A 20,456-nucleotide genomic window follows, 5' to 3' on the forward strand; every position below is an offset into this window, starting at 1 on the left:
CCATTACCTTCATATACTGTATAGATCACACATGTTAATGTGATTTCTGTACCAATCCTCTTGAGGGATATTAAGAGCTCAATGAGCCAAAACCCTTCAAGGTCAGAGTGTTCCTTCATATATGTAGCTACTGGGCCTGAATTCCTGAAATAATTCATGCTGACACACAGTCGACATCATGCCAAAACACAGACACGTTTGAAACATTAATAAAGAAAAATCTCTTTCTTGTTAATGCTGAAAAGTGAAGTAAAAAATGACACCATGTCAGTTGTGTATTGCATTTTCTTTAGTACTTTACATATAACGGGAAAATACAAGGGTTTGTTTTCAAGAGAATACAGTGCTCTGTACATTACAATATTATAGTCAGTGTGGTGGTTACTTGGCACAGCCAAATGAGCCGTGCACGTCGTGCACAGTTCACCATGAGTGGGGCGTGGGGTGGGGATACAATTCAAGATCTTCATTTACATGTTGTAAGAAGACTAAGTTTCTATTAGCAGCCTGACGAAAATACAAAATGAGCAATATGTGCACGTTACTGAAGCAGCATTACAAAAAAAAGACATCAAATGCACTGAGGAGGGGGAAGCAGGATGTAAAAATGATCCCAAAATAACAACATATTTACATACTGTGTGAATAAATCGGCAGGAAAAACCATATGAAAACTGCACATGAAGCTGCTATTAGATACTTAATCTGTAATGTCACCAGATTGGGCTGATCACGTTAACACTAAACACAACACAGCCAGGTTTAGTTAAGAATTCTACATTCATCCTGAGAGACCATCATTTGAAGTTAAAACTGAAACGCTTGCAGCTGCCTGCAGTTTCTCTCAAATCCATGGCAAATCATGTTGATGCTGTGGCTGAAGGAGGACGGGCTTGGACTGTCAAAAACAAAGTCTCCTCTTCTTCTTTAGCTGATAACACGGACTGAACATCGTTTAACACCAGAATCAGGTCATTTTTCATTTCAATCACTGGAACATAGAGAGGGCATGCAGTAAACCAAATCCTTGAAGTCCCAATCCAGGATTTATATATATATATATCTGGGCGGGTCTATATATATACAGAGAGAATACTCAAAGGTATGGTTTACTGATGGGAAGTTATCTCATGGTCACTGTCCAATAAGTGAAAAAGTATAAAGACGGTTATGCTCCATTATTTAGAAGGCTGCTTTGAGCAAATCATTGGCTTCAGATCACATTTCACTGTCACTTATGATTGCTCAGTGGACAAGAGGCTCACTGAAAAATTCCTCCAAGTACATAAATAAAACAAGAGGGTTGATCAAAAAGGCTCAAGACGGTTTTGTGTTGCCTGTTAATGGAACATGTCATTGAAACAATGCTATAAACATATTTTTGTCAACTGGCAAATATGCGTTTCAGATTTCTCCATAGATCTCAAACTAAAGCAGAAAGCAAGCGCCACTTTCTTTGTCAGTCAGCAGCAGGGGAAAGCCAACTTTATGTCAATGATAATGTCCGGTGAAGAGAGGTGGGTCTGCGGCTACCATCAAGAGAAGAAATAACAGTTTTCACAGTGGACGAGCCTGCAGTTTCCAAAATTGTACAAGGTGCGTCAGTTCACAAAAGAGCACCAGAAGCATGGTCATTGTTTTCTTCGACATTCACATGGTTTTGCACCGTAAATGAGTCCCCTAAGATGTGACTGTCAAGTTTTACCGTATCTTCCTGAGGTGTCCTGAGGGGAAATGTATGCTGTGATCAATCTAAACTGTGGCTCAATGGCACAAGTTTTTTTTTTTTGGCTACAATAACACAAAATGAAGTTTGGGTTCCCGTTTTGACACAGTTTAAGAGATTCAGCGCTCATCGTAGATGGTGCCTGACATGCTTACGGAACAAGACCTCCATGGAGTGCTATGCAGGAGCACTGGGAGCAGTGCATCCCTACGCAAGAAGACTACTTTGATTGTGGCTAAATTGAAGTACAGTATCATTTTTGATGTTTACAGGCACAATGTCACAACTTTTTGATCAACCCTTGTATGTCCTTCAATTCTGTATTTTTGTCCAATACTATACAAGTGTTTGTGTAACAGTGATGCCACAATGAAAGCAATTCTGGATTGGGTCTTTACTCAGTAGTGGCTGAGGATCAGGTAAAATGGCAAAAAAAAAAAACCAAAAAACAACCCAACAACAAATAAAGCTGCCACTCATTATCTCCACAGCAGGAGCTTGTAGCATTTGTTACTCACAGGCTCACTAAAAACCTGTCGGTTAACATAAAAGACAAAAAAAAAAAAAAATCCAAGCCCTTAGATGCACGGTAAAGAAATAAAGGAAAGTAACATGGAAAGTAACTTTTATCTCATGGTTGTCTCATTAGTCCCAAAAAGAACTTGTTTTATGTGAGATCAGAGTTTGAATAACATCAACCTTCAAACGTCGTCTCTAGTTAGCCACTCTAGTACTACAAACATATGCTACGCTAACAGGGCAGCTGCAATTAAAAACACTATTAGCTCTGCTGTCATCCTGCTCTCACTTACTGTGTCTGGCTGCCTTGCAATGTTTTCGTTGTAGTCGTGAGATGTTCCGTGTCAAAGAGATCTTTCTGAATGCTCCAGAGCTTTTATTTTTTTCCCGCTTTAGTGTACCCGACAACCACATCAGAACATATTTAAGACAGCAATTTATACATCTGCATAACAAAACTTGTCAATGACATCCACCGTCTGCTTTGATTCCAACCACCCTGATTTGTCGATGAAGTCAATCAGCATCCTGAGATACATTTACATGTTCTCACAGTCACACTCGTATCATTCTCACAGCCACGTATTTTATTCCCCCCCTGCAAGAGCCACGAGTCTCTGGCCCTGTTCACATTGTTCAGCTGAAGCAGATTTGTGACCTCTACATGTCAGTTCACTGGAGCAGATAAACAAAATAAGGACGACATACATAACGCGGCGCGTTCGAGAACAGCGTGACAGCATGGGATGGCTATGATTTAAATAATGGAGGAAAATCAATAATATATTCAGTAACCTTCTTGAACGGTGGATGACATTTCCTGCAGAGGATCTTGTGCTCAGTGAGAATGTTTCCAACTAGTACATTACAAGTTTTTTTTTGGCTTTTTTTTTTTTTTTTTATTTTCCCAAAAGCTGGAGGCCAGTGAAACTTGGGGAAGGGAAATAAATCATTAAAAGATTAGATCTATTACAGTTCTGATGCATAGCAAATCCCCACGTTCAACAGTCAAATGTGATACCAGTTTGTTAAAAATCTACAGTTCTGTCATGACATTACCGAGGGGAACCTTCTACCCACCACAAGACTATAAAATTTTCAAGACCTCAACCAGCCTCCCACTCCTCTACCTCGGACTAAGTAACTCGCCGAGCATCCGTGCTGGAAGTGGCTCCAGCTCAATACGGTATATACATATACTAGAGAGGAATGTCTGCATGTATGTAGGCCTGACATGGCATGCGTGTAATGCATGATAACATATTTAGTTTAGTTAATGTGTATGAATGATTATATAATTACAATATAAACATTTACAAATTTGGAGAAAAAGAAACAAAAAACCCATAATGTTGCTGATAGTGCCTCAAGATCCCCTTCCATGCAAAGACTGTTAGAGATCCTCACAATGCACAAGCTCTTTACTTTTTATACCTCATGCTCGAGAACAGTCGTAGTAGTTTACATAGATGCTCTTTACTACGCCGTCTCTCGCTATAGTGAGAAAACAGGGTGTCTGCGTTGATATAAGAAGTGAACTGTGACCATTTTTATAAGGCATTAGATTCGTTCAGGACCATGAGGACTAGAAGTAGGGCACTGCTTCTGACTACCTATGAAATGTAGAAAAATGTAAGGAATGAACATGAGTACAAATCATGAGTGTGCTGCACCGAGAACAACAATGAAGAGGGTTTCGCCATTAAAAGAACACTTTCCCTACTTTGGCAAAAAACAAAATGATTTTTTTTATTTTTAATTTTTTAACATAGCTTTCTTGAGAGTCTTTGACAGTTATTTGTTCATCAAAGGCCTCTTTGTTTGGAATAGTTACAGTACTGCAGAGTCCCAATGAGCGACTGTGACGCGACCTCTTCTGCACTCCTGTCCATATCAGGCTTTCTCTAGAATCAGATCCTGAAAAATAAGAGTCACATCTGCTCATGGCTCAGCTTCCCAATGAAACATGTTTGCTATAGCCAAGATTTACAGATTCCTCCAGCGATTGAGATCCTCTGGTTAAGTCTTTGGCTTCCTTGCGTTCTCTTCTGTGTGAGTGTGTATGAGATTACAGCACTGTGCAAACTAAATGGAACAAACCCTAACCAAAACAACAGTTGGCCTTTTAGTCTGTGAAAAATTATCTTTCACTTAGGTGAAAAAGAGAAAAATAGAAAGGAACGTTTCTTTTTTTTTTTTTTTTTTTTTTTTTAACTTTTAGAAAGCTGAGAGCGGTGCTCCACGCTGCACCTCTTATCTCAGGCTATTTCTTTTATTCTGCGCATGTAATCGTGCAGTTCCTCTGGGTCTTGAAAGCCCATATCCTGGCACACCCACTGAATGTCCTCCTCGTCTGCTATCGGGATGGAGTTATAGGGCAGCTCCTCCGTGGGAAGGGTGGTGAAGGTGGTAAACTTGACTCTCTTACGCTTGGAGGTGGGGGAACTGGCGTCCTCACCGTTCTCCTTCGTGGAGCCCCCGGAGCTGCCGTCGCCACGCCCGTGAACCTGGCTTTGAACGCTAGTCTGGGAGCTGCCACTGCTGTGGTGGTCCCCGTGGCAGCAAGTCTGTACGCCCTCCAAAGGGTTGCTGGGACTTTCCACCTGCTGCGGCGACAGATCGCACTGGGCCCTCAACGGCTGGCCGTTTCCCAGGAACACCCAGTGGTGGGAATGGTCCATGTTGGCTTGACCCTCAGGTGGGATCCGCTTATGGCGGTATTTGAGTACGAAGACGATGCAGTTGATAAGAAAGACTAAGATGGCCAAGCAGAAGACTCCCAGCAGGGCGTACATGCCGATCTCAAGGTCGGTCATATTGCGAGGTGAATGCACAAAGTCATCTTCCTCCTCTTCATCACTCTCAGTCGTTCGCTCCTGGTTGCTAATGGTGGGGAAATTGGTGTAATCAATGGGAACGCTGGCAGGTTGCTCATTAGATGTCTCATAAATTCTTCCACTGATGTTCGGATCAATGATTGGACGCCTGGTAACGGGCGCCAGTTCAATCTCGCCCTCTGTGGTCGCCTCTTCCTCTGAGTCCTCTTCTGGGCCAAAGCGGACCTTGACATAAACTGCAGCAGATGCGATGACGCTCTTGCGTTTGGTCTTCTGGCAGGCCTCACAGATGGTCATCTCTACACGCACCATCTCACCAGATCCCTCCCCTTCTGCCAACAGCACAGGCCAGCGCTGCTGAGGCTCCTGGGAAACCGACACAACTTTGTCATCCAGCGTGGAGGCATTGAGGTTGTAGTCTTTGGGATCAAAGTAAGTCAGAGTGGCGGCTGTGTTGTCACTGAAAAGCATCCAGAAAGACAAACTGGCCTCCTGTCAGACAAAAACAGAGGGATACAGTTTAGTTTCCACATTTCTGCACTAGTTTCCAACATTTGTGAACTCCAAGACTAAACTTCAAGAACAAGAGCTTCAAGACTAAAGCAAAATTGAATTAACTCCACTGATCACAACATGACTTGCATGTTTGAATGCATGTGTAAAAACAAATTAAATCACTCAGTTGTTAGATCAGGAATATAATCCCAAAACTTGACAGCAAAAACTCCAAGAACACAATAATTAGTATTAATGTTTGTGTTTGGGTCAAGATGGAGGAGAATTGTGCCTATATTGGTTGATCTCAAACATTTTTCTTGTGAATAAATTAAACCAAAGTGTTTGAGAGTCAATAGTGGTGCGTACTTTGTCTTCCAAACCGAGACTGTGATTTAATAATCGTTAGTACGTTTTAACCCAAATCAATAGTGTTTCATTGTAATAATTTAGGCTAAATCAATAAGATACAACTGTGTAGGTCATTAGTGTCTGTAAAATAACAGTGTTTGGCTGCAAAACTTTTAGATCTATCAATTTAGCGAAGGCACAAATCTGTAAAACAACATTGTTTTACTTTAGAACTTTAAGCTCCAGCAATATGACAAAGGTGTTTGATCGCAATTATTCTGTAAATCTGTAAAATAAAGATGTTTCTCTACACAACATTTATTGAGAATGTTACTGTTTTTGTACTTTATTTAAATTAGGACATTTTGTCATCTTGTGTTTTTTGTTTGGCAGCATTTGCAGCCAATCCTTTATTTATTTATTTGCTTAGTTTGTTGTTTTCTCTTTTTCTTTTTCACATTGTGTGGATGCCAGTAATGAATGGCACAGCACAGGTTAACCCTTTGATTTTAGGAGCTTATCATCCTGTCTCGAGATGACAGACAAATGAAGGACAGGCAGGAATTCCAAACCCAAGTACAAAGATTACATCAATAAATATCAATAAATACACTTTATGTCAAAAAGATGTGAGTCCACCTTGTGTTTAAATCTCTCCATAGAATATTCCAATGCTACAGATCCTATTCTTTCATGGCATTGACCGTGATTTGAATATCTGTTCCCAACTGAGCCTTTGAAGTCCTGGACTCGCTCCAATCCCTAAATCTCCAGAGCGTTTGTGAACATCCGCAGTAGCCTGTGCTCGGTACAAGCCTTGACATGCACACAGACGGCCTGCCTCTGATGTGCACACCAGCAAACCACTTTCAAGCTCGGAGGAGGAAGGGTGGCAGAGGAATGGCTGTGTTGTCCTGAAGGCTGCAACACAGGTTCGCTCTGCAGCACAGACAGATAAGGCACATAGAGCAGCAGCAGCAGTGGTGTGTGCTTCGAATGATGAGTCCGTCTCTTTGTGTTAGCCGTGTGTGATCTTCTCATTTTGTATTTTCTATTAGTCCTCACTCCTGTCCCTGCTGCCCTATAGAGAAACCAGATACAGCGCTTCAATTCCTGCACGGTGGTTACCTGACAACATTTGTCTGCTGCGGACCAAACCGCAACGCTGGTGTCCGTGTAATCAAGGCTGTTTGACAGTCACCCTTTTGTTCACAGCTTGCTTAAACATCAGCGACCGACCATTAGGACAGCAGACAAAAAGTGAGAAAAATTCTAAAACAGTCTAAAACAGTTTTCTGGCTTTAGGCGCACATGCACAGTCGGTCTCCTCAGAAGGAAACAAAATCTGTTCAGTTCAGGTTTAGTAGAAAATTAATCAAATGTGGCAACATTCCAGCAGGAGGCTGTCGTCTCAGCATGAAGGCTCAAAGACAGCCCTTGATATGGATGATTTAAATAATACATCGAACATGGCGTATCTGTTTCTATGAATTAATGCAATCTAGACATTTTTCATCATATCTTTGATTTCAACGCTTTGTCTGGTTGGAGCTTTACGGCATCAAGGAACATGTATGGATGTGAACTGAACATAAACAGCTTGGACTATAAAATATGCATAAGCAGTACAAATAATTTCAAGTTGAAATGTATACTAGATGCAGCAGCATGGATCAATTTTTTGTTTATTGAAATCAATAATATTCTTCAAAAGGCTCTGGTTTTTCAAGACACCAATTGAAGAACATCCTTGCTTAGTGGACTGTACTTGACTTATTTTATCTTTAAAGTACTAAAGGTTCTTCATTTTTATTGGAGTTATTTGATGGCAAGTAATGGCATTAAACATACTTTCTTTTAATCTGCATATTATTTTCTCACTCAATCTTAACTGAACAATCATTTGGTCCAGAAAACAGAGAGACAAACCCATCACATTTTCCTAAATCCTAAGCCGGCATCTTCTAAAATGTTCTGTCTGACCAACAGTCCAGAACCCAAAATTGTAAATGTATTATAATTGAAAACCCACAAATGCTGCAATTTTTTACATTCAGAGTCCAGACATGAAAGTTCTTCAAATCACTGTGCCTATAACTGTCAAATGTATTCAGTGTTTGTTGATTTTTAGCACGGATCCAGATGTTAATTTAGGGTTTTAGAGGTGTATGTGTAATAAATCCATTGGACTTTTTTAATATCTTCGTTGTCTTAACTGCATGACGTAAAAAGGAAAGTTAATAAATGACCAACAACTGTGTTCATGTGCTTGCTTTTTATCCTACACATAATAACTTGATTAAAATCAATCAATTATTTTTAAAAAATACTGAAGAACCATTTAAAAATGTTCTTTACTGAACCAGCTGTGTGCACACAAAACTATATTGAAAATTATTCCTTAAAGAACCTGTTTTTGCTAAAGTTCTTTGGAACCCTATTCTCGATGCCTGCAGGAACCATTTCTTAATGATTCTTTGAGGCACCTTTGGGAGTTCTTGTAAGAAATGTTTGCAGAATTTGTTCCTTAAAGACTCTTATGTGGAAATGTTCTCTGTGAAACTAAAAAGGTTTTTTTCTCTGGCATCAATTCGAAAAAGTATTTTCAGTTAGTACCTTTATTTTTTTGAAAGTAGTTAAGGGAGCGGGAGATGAACTGATCTCCAGAAGGCATAAAGTTCAAGATAAAATGTTGTTTTCAACAGTAAGATAACGTATTATTTTAGTTTTTGGACTTAGAGTGAAAAAGGAAAAGGAGAATCGTGCAGAAGTTTGGCCACCTCAAGAGATCTGAGCTCTCAGATAACTTTTTCCAAAATCTCACACCTTAATTGGCTTATTAGGTCAATGACTAGTTCACAATCGCTGTTAGGAAAGACGAGATGATGCAAACTCCTCAAATGTTTTCCCCACAATCTGCAGTCGTGGGTTCCTCTAAGCAGCTGCCTAACACTTTTATTAAGTAACTGATGGCCACAAAGCAGGAGATGGATATAAGAAGATACAAAAGCGTGATCTGGTAGCCGTTTTCTCAGTTCCTGATGTCATTAAGAAATGACAGTTAACAGGAACAACGGAGGTCAAGTGGAGGTCTGGTAGACTGAGACAACTTTCTGAGACAAGTGCTCAAAGTGAGAAAAGCAAATCAGGAACGGCTGCTTGACTGCAAAAGACCTTCAGGAAGATTTAGCAGCCGAGTCAGAGTGATGGCGCTCTGTTCGACTGTGCAGCAACACCTGTGCAAATACGACCTTCATGGAACCAAAAGAACATTTCTCCTGCATCCTCACCACAAAATTCAATGTCAGAAGTTTGCAAGTAAAAATCTAAAGAAGCCTGATGCATTTTGGAAAAAGTCCTTTTTGGCAGCAGTGAGCAAAGGTATATTTGGAGAAAAAAGAATTTCACGGCAATACCACCTCTCCAACTCTTAAGCAAAGAGGAGAACTGATCGTGGTTAGAGCTTGTGCCAGTGGAACAGAGAACATTTCACTGATAGAAGGTTGGATGGACTCGATTAAAAAACTCTGGAAACAACATAACATCTGTAAAACAGCTGAAGAAGAACAGAGGCTGTCTTCTACAACAGGACAAGGACAATAATGAAACACACCTCAAAATCTACAATGGAAAACCTCAAGAGATCAAACCTGGACGTCCTCAAATTTAACATCAATGAAAACTCCTGCAAAGATCTCTAAAGAGCAGAGCCTGTAAGTTAACCCCCAAAAATCAGAACTATGTCCTTATTCAAATAAATAGCACTGTAACTTAATTTATAGTAGCCTTTTAAGTCTAAGTCTTTTTTACGCTTTGCCCACATACTTGTTTTATTTAACTATATGTACTTGACTTGTCAAATTTTCCTGACCAGAAAGTTCAAATTACTAATTTTGTGTTGTAATAGTTTGCAGTGTTTTGCTGTTTGTGAATGTGTAAAGTATATAGTGCAAAGGCCACCATGGTGAATAATGACTTCTGGTCAGCATAAATGTTCAGGGTCCAACAAAACATTTAGTGAGTTGATATATGGTCATATCTATGGTATTTTGAGTGTATTTAGCTCACTGACTTTGGCACAACATTTCAAGTTCATGGGATTCCATTTCTCAAGTTCTAACAACAATAAAGAAGTAGAGCTTACTCATGTTCATTTCACACAACTTGACACTGTATTTTTCACTTCCTCCTTTTTTCAAGTGAACTCAACTTGGTAGAAGTGACAGTGTAGAAGGCTTTTGCAGGAAGGCGGAAGGAAAATCCACAAACAGGAACTGAAAGCCTCTTAGCTGCTACAAAAAGTGTTTGCAAAGCTGTGATACTTGCCAAAGGGAATGCCACTAAGCACTGACCATGCAGGGTGCCCACAAATTTCCTTTGTTGTTATTTTTGAAACAGTAAAAAATGGAAATAAATTGGTAATCTCTCTTGAACTACAATAGAAATGTGAATTACTTAACCTTGTGGCCCTTCAATTCCGACCATCATTTACTCACTTTGCTATTAGCAACAGAAATTTGCACGCCGCTGTATAATATTCAGATTCAAAAACACCTTATTGAGTTGCACATTTAAGCAGTAAAAGTAAGTAGATCACAGCGGCAGAAATGGTTTACAATGATCCTTCAAACACTGAAGGCTTTCAGTTCTAAAAGGACCGAACTTTGTCAAGTGGAAACGAGAATAATGCAAAGAGACCTTGATTGTCCAACTCTCTCTATCCATAGTTTATGTGTTTCATTCATTTCTAGAGTAATAGAGGACATTTAGAAAGTTTTCCTGTGAAACAGAATCAAATGGCTTGAAATAGCTCCAGTAGTCCTCTGAGAGCTTTGCCGGCAGAGGAATTGGCTGCCTTTTATGGCCCGGCCTTGGAGAGCACTTAGGACAATACATTACAATAATTAAATTTCAAGGTGGCCAAGAAGCGGAAAGCAAGAAAAATTGGAATTTAATGCTCGCTTCTCTCTCACTGATGCCTGATGTGGTTGTCGTTGCATTTTTAGCAACTTGCAGGCCAATGAAAGGGCAGAGCGGGGAAAGAACCCAGACGCACACTCAGACACATCCCTCCCTAGGTGAATCAGGGCTGCCAATTAATTCTTAGCAGGAGAATTGTAGAGATCTTTCCTCCTGTATGATGAGACAGTGGCATAAAAAGCACAGTTTTTCCCCCCCTCCTCCTCCCCCCCACACGGACACAGCTTCTCACTTCTCACTTGAGCAACAAAATCCATTTTGGAAAATGTATTTGGACGTATCAGGGCTGTTTTGCCAGACTTGGCTAATATGGAGTTTGTAATAAAACAGCACCGTGGATACTTATTAGTTCACTGCAGCTGCCTTTATCTGGCTTGCTTGCTAACAATGCAGGCTGGAGCTTAAAAGATTTAGCATGGAAATAATTTTATTGCTAAAAAGTGAAACTGGTGCCTGCTCGTCGATACGCAGTTGAGCCACTGAAGGGATTTGCAAATTAACTTCATTTTACCCCTCTGGAGGCTGAAATAAGGAAACACACTGGCTGCTAAGTGCCAGCAGGACTCAGAGAGCCGAGCTCCTAAAGAGATGCTGAATTTAAGTATTAACGATTGATCCGTTACCATATTTAAACGTACATAAAAGTCGGTGGTATTACGTTTGTGAACAGAAGCGTGTATGTCTCAAATGATTCATCATATATCTCAGCAGAAAATCTATGAACAATACGTGTAACAATGTGATTCCATGCAAATTTAATTCAGCTGCATGTTAACATTGATCCAGTTGAGATCTGGAAGGATTTGATGCATGAAATATCCAGAACACCAACAGCAAACGTGTGCAGTGAAACCCAGGATCACTTTAGTTTGCGGGTGTCTAATTAGCACGACCTCTTCAGTGAAACGCAGCAGAGTCAGCATTGTTTACAGTGTCAGCGTCATCCATGTTAATGAGAAACTTTCCAGAATAAAACCACTTATGACTTAACTGGGAGATGTTCAGGGACACTGTGCTTTGGAAGCAGCATCAGTCACTTGTTTATTTGTTTACCTGAGGTAGACTAGCAGTAATTTTATCAAGATTTGTGGGGCCACCTGCATATTTTTGACAGTATATTTGTTAATTTATGCTTATTTTTTGAATATCAATAAAACATGTATACAAGAAGTAAGCTTAAGTAAGCAAATGTAGAGTTAAACAACATTAAATTAATCATAACTGACCCCAACTTTTATTTTGATTCGTACATAAATGCTTACTAATACTTATGCATAAGATTAAGTGTATTTTCAAACTTTTAAAAGTGTGTATAACATGTACTGTTATTTAGACATTACAGAAATGATTTCAGATTTTTTCATATGCATTCTTACTGATAAGATTGGAAGTTGACATTTATCAGCAATTTTGATATTGCTTTTTCAAACTAATTGATAAGCCTCCATATGACTCTAATGTAAACAGTAAACAAATGTACAGTGCCTATAAAATGTATTCATCGTCCTTAGAAGTTTTACCTTTTATTGCTTTTGCAACATTGAATAACAGTCGATTTAATTTGACTTTTTTGATGAGAACTTACAAAAAGACTCTTTCATATCAAAATGAAAAACTGTTTAATTAGAAATATTGAATGTAAAATAAAAGATTTCATATCCAAAAAAACAGGCTTGTTTTGTTCTGTAAAGTAAATCTAGAGGGTAATTAAACTGACAACAACTTTTATAAAACTAATGTGAAATTTTGTGAGTCACAAGTCATTTTGATCAAACATGCTAAATATGCATAAGATTATCTATATTTTCAAATTTTGTTGTCACTCTCACTTTAACTGCAACATAAATGTTACACAACACAAAAATTATTTTAATGGTGCACATAATTTATTAAAAAATGTGATATTACTGTTTTGATCAAACTAATGGATAAACCTCTATAGGAGTCTCATGTAAACAGTATTTTTTTTGTTGTAATTTTCCCTTTTTATTACAACATTGAACCATGGTCAGTTTGATTTGAGTTTCTTGACACAATTTACTAAAAAAGATTATTTAATGTCAAAGTGAGAACAGATTTTGAAAAGTGACGCCAAATTATAAAAAAATAAAATAAGTGATTTCACGTTATTGTTATTGTCAGAACATGACATTCCTCAGACATTTGTTTGCATTTTCTGAAACCAGTAAAATGATTTCAGTGCTATTTAAAGATTAGAAAGCCCACTACCATTAAAAATAAAAAATAAAAAAAAAACTTAAAAAATGACCTATATCTGGTGGTTTAGGAGGGAATCAACCACTGTTTACATTTCCAGCACTTCATATGTGATAGAGTCCGAAATTGAGTTCCAGTGTGTTTTTGTTGTCATTAATTTAACAAAAAGAAAACTATAGCTACCTGAGCAGTTGTTCATTTCTCTTTTCTGCACAGTGTGATAAATCATGCTGTACCTGTTTGGGAGTAGTGAGTGTCTGGAGGCCCGTTGCCTTGGCCACCATGGTGTGGCTGTTGCCGGGGCTGGGCTGCAGCGACAGGGTCAGGCCTGAAATAGAGTGAACACGCAGCTCCGTGATGGAAACCTTGTCATCTGTGACCGAGAACGCCGCCTCTCCCAACACTGCATCGACTGCTAGTGGAGACTCCACCTGCAGAGGAAAAAGAGGTGCTTTTATTGTGAATGCACATGACAGAAGGACATCGTTTAAGTCCAGAATAGACAACGGCTTTACTGTCTTTCTGAAGCTCATAAAGCACATGACAAGCCAATTTTGGATTAAAGTGCTTTGTGCTGTTGTTTGTTCCAGTGCGTCGAGAATCCACGTGTCAACACCTCTATCTCTATCATTGCTAAGACACAAACAAACAAACAAACAAAAAAAGCCCCACTAGTGAGGGAATCCATTATCGACCAGACAACAAGGTACAATCCGAAGGCAGCGAGTGCACGCTTTCAAAGTGACGGTTAGCAGAAAACACTTGTGCCCATCTAAGTGTCATCACAAGAAACACCACAACCATTTAAAGATGGTCCTGCCTCTTTGGGTAATCCCAGGCTTTTGACAGGCCTCTGCACCCGGTACTCTGAGTACTTTTAAAATATCATCATTTCGCTTTGCAATTGCAACCAGAGGTCATGAGGGACAGGAACAAAGTAAAGAGACATTCAGGGAAGCGGTGGCCTTGTCCTTAGAGTCAGACGGGAAAATCTTTTCCACCTTCAGCTTAAGTATTTTATAACTCCAGCGTCAGAAAGCGTGTAAAGCCGGAGCAGTGATGGCTTTGGTGCTCTGACAAGCTTCCCCAATCATCATCAGCTGAAACCTTGAAGCAGGAACCCAGCTATATCAATTTATACACGCGCTGTGTTTCCATGCAACAACATGTAGAAGCCTTTAAATTTTGCCTGATTTGTAATTTGATGTGAGAATTTGGATTTTAAACGACAAGTATGCAGACTGATGAATATAAAATGGTAAATAAAATGACACGGATCTTCACCTCAGGGAGGCTTCATATATATCATCGCTGTCATCAGTGTTTTTTTTTGTTTTTTTGCCATCACTGGCTCAGATCTAAGTGCCGCGTAATTTGAAGCGATAATTTGTCATGTAATCTGCTGCAATGAAATTTGTCATGTGAAGGCTTGAACCAAATCATCTGTGGAAACAGATGCATCTGCAGGTGTCTGGTTTTATGAATCTGCTCTCGATACATTATGAATTCTGTTGCGCTCGGAATCGTAAACCCCCCTAATAAAGACACACATACGTGCACATAAACACACGAACAGAGAGCAGAGGCTCGCCAATCTCTATTTATTACAGCCCTGTAGCCTTAACTCCTGCTCTTCTGTTCAGTGTGTGAGGTCTACAAGGCCCAGAAATGTGTTTTGTGCTGTTGTCTTTATGGGATAAACTGAGGACAGACATAACGTAATTGTTCGACCTTTCCTGCCTCCCAGGTTGTAGTGCAGCTAACCTCATTGCCCAGGTGGTGGACCCAATGGGATCCATGTAGTGTTTTTGTGCTGGTTGGGGAGCTCCCTTCCTGGCTCTGGATCCAGAAGAAGGCCCTGGTTTCTCTATTCTGCACGAGGTTCTGCCCTCCTTGTTTGCCGATTCGTTGGGGTATTTGGGTAGCTCTTACAATACTAACACACTCTACAGAAAAGGACAGAGCAGACTCAGTACTCTTGAAGTCCTTTTTTGACTCTGGGGTGACATTAACCATCTTCTGTGCAGTGGTATGCTGGGATAGTAGCATTTTCGCAGAAGACAAGAAAAGACTAAACAAGCTGGTAAAGAAAAGGTCTCGTCAGCTGGTCAGTTCTGGCGTGGGACACTCTTTCGATCGAGGGAAGACAGGAGGATGAAAACTAAGCTTTCATTCCTTTTGGAAAACAAATTCCACCCCCTGCAGGAGACTGTGACAGCCTCTGGTCAACACATCCAACCTGTGCGTTGTGAAGACCGTGCACATTTAAGAACTCAAAAGTACAAAAGTCAACTTTCTATATATACAAGAATCTCTCCAATATCATTATATTTTGGAAGAATCTGTGCAATTTAGATAAAATACATAATATCCGTAATCTTAGATCAATATTTCTACTCTTGAAAGTATGTAATACCAATGATATCTGCAATATTTCTATTTTCCTACTGATGTACCAACATGCACTATCCCCTTTGCGGCTGTAAAACTGCTTGAACTGTGGGATGAATAAATGTTATCTTATCTTATCTTATCTTACCTTCCCCTCCACTATAAGGCCAATTTGTCTTGGGAGACCCTACGAGAGGCTACTGCCCCCAACAGCATGACTCCTACAATCCCAAGGACACACAAACCACTCCATCACACTAAGTTGGCGATTCTTTGGGCATTTCTGCTTCAGGGTATGGGGTGCATCTGAAATGCCCTGCTTGGCATGCTGTCACTGCAACACAACCCCAGATAAATGGAACAAAATGGACGGATGGATGACATACCAAACATTTCAGGTGGTGGCTATGGAAAGTATAACGGAGCCCAAATCTCTTGAGGTCATTTTTAGGCAGTTGTTGTTCCGAGCATTCCTACATAATTTAAAGTCAATGCCCATCCATTAGCTGCTTCCTGAAGCTTTCAGCCATCATCTCCTTGTCCTTATGACCAGATAGGGGTTGTTCTTTTTGATTTAGACCGCCCTTGTTTTTTTTGCTATTTTTGTTCTACTATTATCAACATCAAAACTAAACTTGCACTATTGCTGCCCCAAAACAGTCGACAAAATGTTAGTTGATGAGTCTTAGTCAAGCAAGGTTCGGTTGCAGGGTAAACATACAGTCACAGACATTATCTTTTCCATGTCTGGTCCCTATGGGTATCAGCCATAATTAAACATGTCAGACAGGAACTCCAAATTTTGGGATCATTTTAGAGGGTAAAGGATGACCCAAAGATGGTGACATGCAAACTCAGAGTTCCTGGTCGAAAACTTGTCCGGCCCAGTGACTGGGACTCGATGCCAAAGTCTCTAAGCACACAGTACCTTCTCACATGCACCCTGAATGTCAGGTACACAGCGAGGGCAGGTAAAGAGACAGTCAGGGCTGGTAAAAACTTTATGGATTTCTTGACGGACCACTGATGCGTCTTTTCTGACGACGGGCTGACACGGACCAGTGACAGACTGATGGCAGCATTAAGGCCGAGTCCTATAGTTTCTGTGATAACTTACCGAGGACGAAGTGCTCGCCAGCTGTGCTTCATTGACCTGAGGCGCATCCTGTCAATAAACCTAAATGATTATGTTTATTACCAAAATGTCCAGAACATTCAGAACCATTAGCCTGCTGCTTCTGCCGGTGCTGCTGCAGCTCAATTTGTGCTTGAAACATTTGTACTTTAAAAGGGCTCATTATTAGCTGTTTTGTATTTTCTGATGTCCTACAACAAATACATATTATATGACAATAAATACGACAACTGGTCGACTGAGGCTTGAATTAATGACTAGATGTAGACCAGGAAACTGTTTGACCCAAACATTTTATTTGACGTCTTTACCAAAACCTCTGTAAGGTTCCTTCTGTTGTCTTTGGTTTTCACAAAAAACACCAGCAAATTCTTAAAAATAAAGATGATACAGGTAATAGGGATACAATAGGAACAATAGGGATTCAAGACATACAAACAAAACTGTCAGCGGTTCTTGTTATTTTGTCCACTAAACTGAATCTTCTTAATTCAAGGTTCACTTATAACTTTTTCCCGAATTTTGGACGAAATCCCACCAATTTTTCCTTAATTATCCACACTAATATATCACACTATAGAAACAGCAGCAGCAGCTGCACAACCTGGTAATTAATTACTGCTCATATTCTACACTTCAGAATAAGATTCTCACCTTCAATGACACCTTCACTCCTTATTCTCAGTGTCATGGCATTGTTACAACGTTCACACTAATTAGATGGCTTGTCAAACTTTGTGTTGCACAATTACAAGAATGATATAAGGCTCTTTGCTAATGTCCTTTCAACCTACAGAGGTTAATGGTTGGAAACAATTACATGCTGCTGTGTGAAAGCTTCCCTGCAGCTGCGTGTCAAAGGGTGTCCTGGACAGTAGCTCTTCTTCAACGCCTTTGACAGTTTGTTTTATGCACCGTATGCTGCATTACTGTAACGGTTAAGTATTGTAAAGTTCCCAAAGTAGTGTTACATTTTTTATAAATACAAAGAAAGTAATCCTCAATGTTGGAAAATGCTTTCATGCTAAAAATAGGATGCAAAAAAAAACCCAAAAAACTTTTATGCAGCTACAAAATTCTGCACAGGTTCCACTTCCATATGCATATTGTTTGCCTGTGATGGATTAATGCGCCAGAAAGGAGCATTATGGTTCACTGGGCACCACACAAACATGTGCACATGCAAGCACGCACACACATACGTGCACCCGAGTGTGTGCGCTTAAAAACCCTGAGGCATGATAGTAAATGGATGAAGTAAAAAAACTTTTCACGAAGAAAACTCATGATGGATCACTCTCACAGCAGGAGCTCTTCTTTTTTTTTCTTTCTTTTTTGCAACAACAAAATCTTTTGCATTTAGCTTGATTGTGGAACTTTTTATATCTGAGGACGGATTCAGTTTGAGGAGAGAGTTAATACAGATGAAGCCCATAAGTCATGTGATGAGTACTGACAGAGAGGTGAGGGATGCAAACAGAAGTCAGTTTCTGTGTGAAAACACGTCTAAACATAAATCCTGCTGAGGTCAGTCGGAGTATGACTCTGTCTGTGAAAACTACTTGCTTCCAATTGATTTTCTGCTATTTCACGTTCCGTTCAGCCGTGCCTGATATTTTCAGGGGCCAATTAAAGTGACTAAAAAGCACATCTAACACTGTTAAAAATCAATATTGCCAACTATGTCCAAATGTCAAAACACAATTCAAAGACACATTGTACATTGATTGTATAAAGTAAAAAATGTAATCACAGAAACTAATCTAGTTCGAGGTTATGAACCAAAGTTGGAAACATATATTTATTCCCCAACTGTCATTTATCCAATTTCAAGGATATTTAAGGAAAAATCACATTGATGGTGTAAACTGGGTGCTGCAGTCGAAGTTTGGTATCAGTGCTTGAACCTCCCACGGCCTATGTTATTTTTGTTGCTTGGCTTGGCATATGTAGACCCTAAAAATAAATAAATAAATAAATAAATAAATCTCTTGTTCATGTACAGATTGTTTACCCCAAATTTAACACAAATGTTTGAATAAAACTGGCACAATTTGGGAAAGCTATAATAAAAATAACCTATTTCTAATACAATAAGCACACAAACCCACATTTTGGGAAAACAGTGGTACCCAGTTGTATTTATATATGCCATGGCTCACAGCACTTCCCGCTCACAGTTGCCAGTAGTTTAAAAAAAGAGGCTTTAAAAAAAGAAAAACCTCGAGAACAAATATTCGAAGAGCACACAGAATGAGTTATGTGCACGAAATTAAACTGTAGATGTCTCCTTGAGGTGTTAAACTAATCTTAACACTTGATGTTACACTTGACTGTAATTGCGGCACCTGCTGAAGATTTTGTCTTGATATTGTGATTTAAGTGACTTGCATCGTTCTTATTGCCGCAGTCATGGCGCTGTTGTTGGTATGTGTCCACAGGGGCAATTCTGGACGCAAGGGGTCATGTCGCTTCCCAGTATTGGATACTTGAGTGATGTATGACTAGGAGATGTAATGATAGATGCTCTCCAACAGGAAACCATTACACTTGCGTACAACTGTGCAAAAACTGGTTGCACTTGATTGAACAAACGCTTTACTTTTAAGTTGTCTGCTCCCTAATTTAAATCAGACTAACATGGTGGCTCGTTTGGAAACTTTCTGTTGAAAACAGTTGACTAAAGTGTGTTTCTGAAAACATGTGAGGCAAGAAATAATTTTTGCAGTTGCTAAATCTGTCTTCATTTTACATCAAAAATGGTTAGTTTGAATGGTATTCTGGAGTTCCTAGAGGCATCAAGTGGTGCCTTGACTTTAACTTTATGCAAACGAGGATCAGCCAGTGAGATGGCCGATCTATTGAAATGCATCCCAACACTTCAAGCATGCATTGCATGGCTGCTAACATAGACAATGAACAGCAGGAAGTTTAGATCCTGTGGACAGGAAGGGTCATCTTCTACCCTTGAATCCATTTTGAAAACAGTGTGTATGGTTTAATTTTGTATAAAAGAGTGACTTAAGGGTGGAGTCTGCAACTCTGTAGAAAGATTGTTGATATTTAGCTACATTGCATATTTAGGTAGCTAGCATGTGTTTGATTTGAATTCTACCTTGTTTCCACAGACACCTTTCTCCGTGTCTTGTGCATGAGCTCAAATGTTGGAATAGTGTTGTGTTACAGAGCTTGGGCTGTGCATAAACACCAGATTCACACAGAACGGACAGCAAAACAGACTGTGAGCAGATTTTCAATGAATTTGACAACAACAACAAAAAAAAGTACTGGCTTTAAATGACATAATCTACCTTTAATGCCAGCTATGTGGAGAACTTATTTGCTGACCTCCACCGGCTGAAGTTCTCACTATGCTGCAGTAATGCTGCATCATGCTTAATTTTTGTTCAACTAAGCGTAATCCTGCATGTGGTTAGACATAAAAGGACCTTAAAACTCTATTCTAAAGCAGACAGGTAGCCAGTGCAGGGACTTTAAAATTGGTCTAATAGGTGCTCTCCTTCTGATCTTAGTCAAAACACAGGCAACTTCTTGGGGAAACCAGATAGCAGAGAAATTCTGCAGGTAGTAAAAACATGCAGTTGTTTGTCTGTACTGGCACTCTGGCAATGTTTTTTAAATAACAAAAAGTATTCATAGTTGTGCTTCCAATGTGCGGCTGAAAACTGAGATATGATTAAAAATGACTCAAGTTTTTTATTACTTATAAATGTGTTAAATGTTGCATTTTCATGGAGTTTCACCACCAATGACCTAAACTGCAGTTTTGTCCTGATTAAGCTTC

The 20,456-nt window shown here is 39.6% G+C and overlaps 1 protein-coding gene across 1 annotated transcript in view; it reads right to left on the minus strand.

Moving 5' to 3' along the window:
* Positions 1-267: 267 nt before the first annotated feature.
* LOC103358343 (transmembrane protein 132E-like) overlaps positions 268-20,456 on the minus strand; it is a 77,843-nt gene continuing 57,654 nt past the window's right edge. Inside the window, exons 6-7 of the mRNA XM_008283269.1 lie at positions 13,362-13,556; positions 268-5,574 (exon numbers count right to left, since the gene is read on the minus strand). Coding sequence (XP_008281491.1) covers positions 4,504-5,574; positions 13,362-13,556 — 1,266 coding nt within the window. The 3' untranslated portion in view covers positions 268-4,503. The remainder of the gene's footprint in view (positions 5,575-13,361; positions 13,557-20,456) is intronic.

Source organism: Stegastes partitus, unplaced genomic scaffold (genome assembly GCF_000690725.1).
Source record: "Stegastes partitus isolate 25-593 unplaced genomic scaffold, Stegastes_partitus-1.0.2 Scaffold305, whole genome shotgun sequence".
NCBI lineage: Eukaryota > Metazoa > Chordata > Actinopteri > Pomacentridae > Stegastes > Stegastes partitus.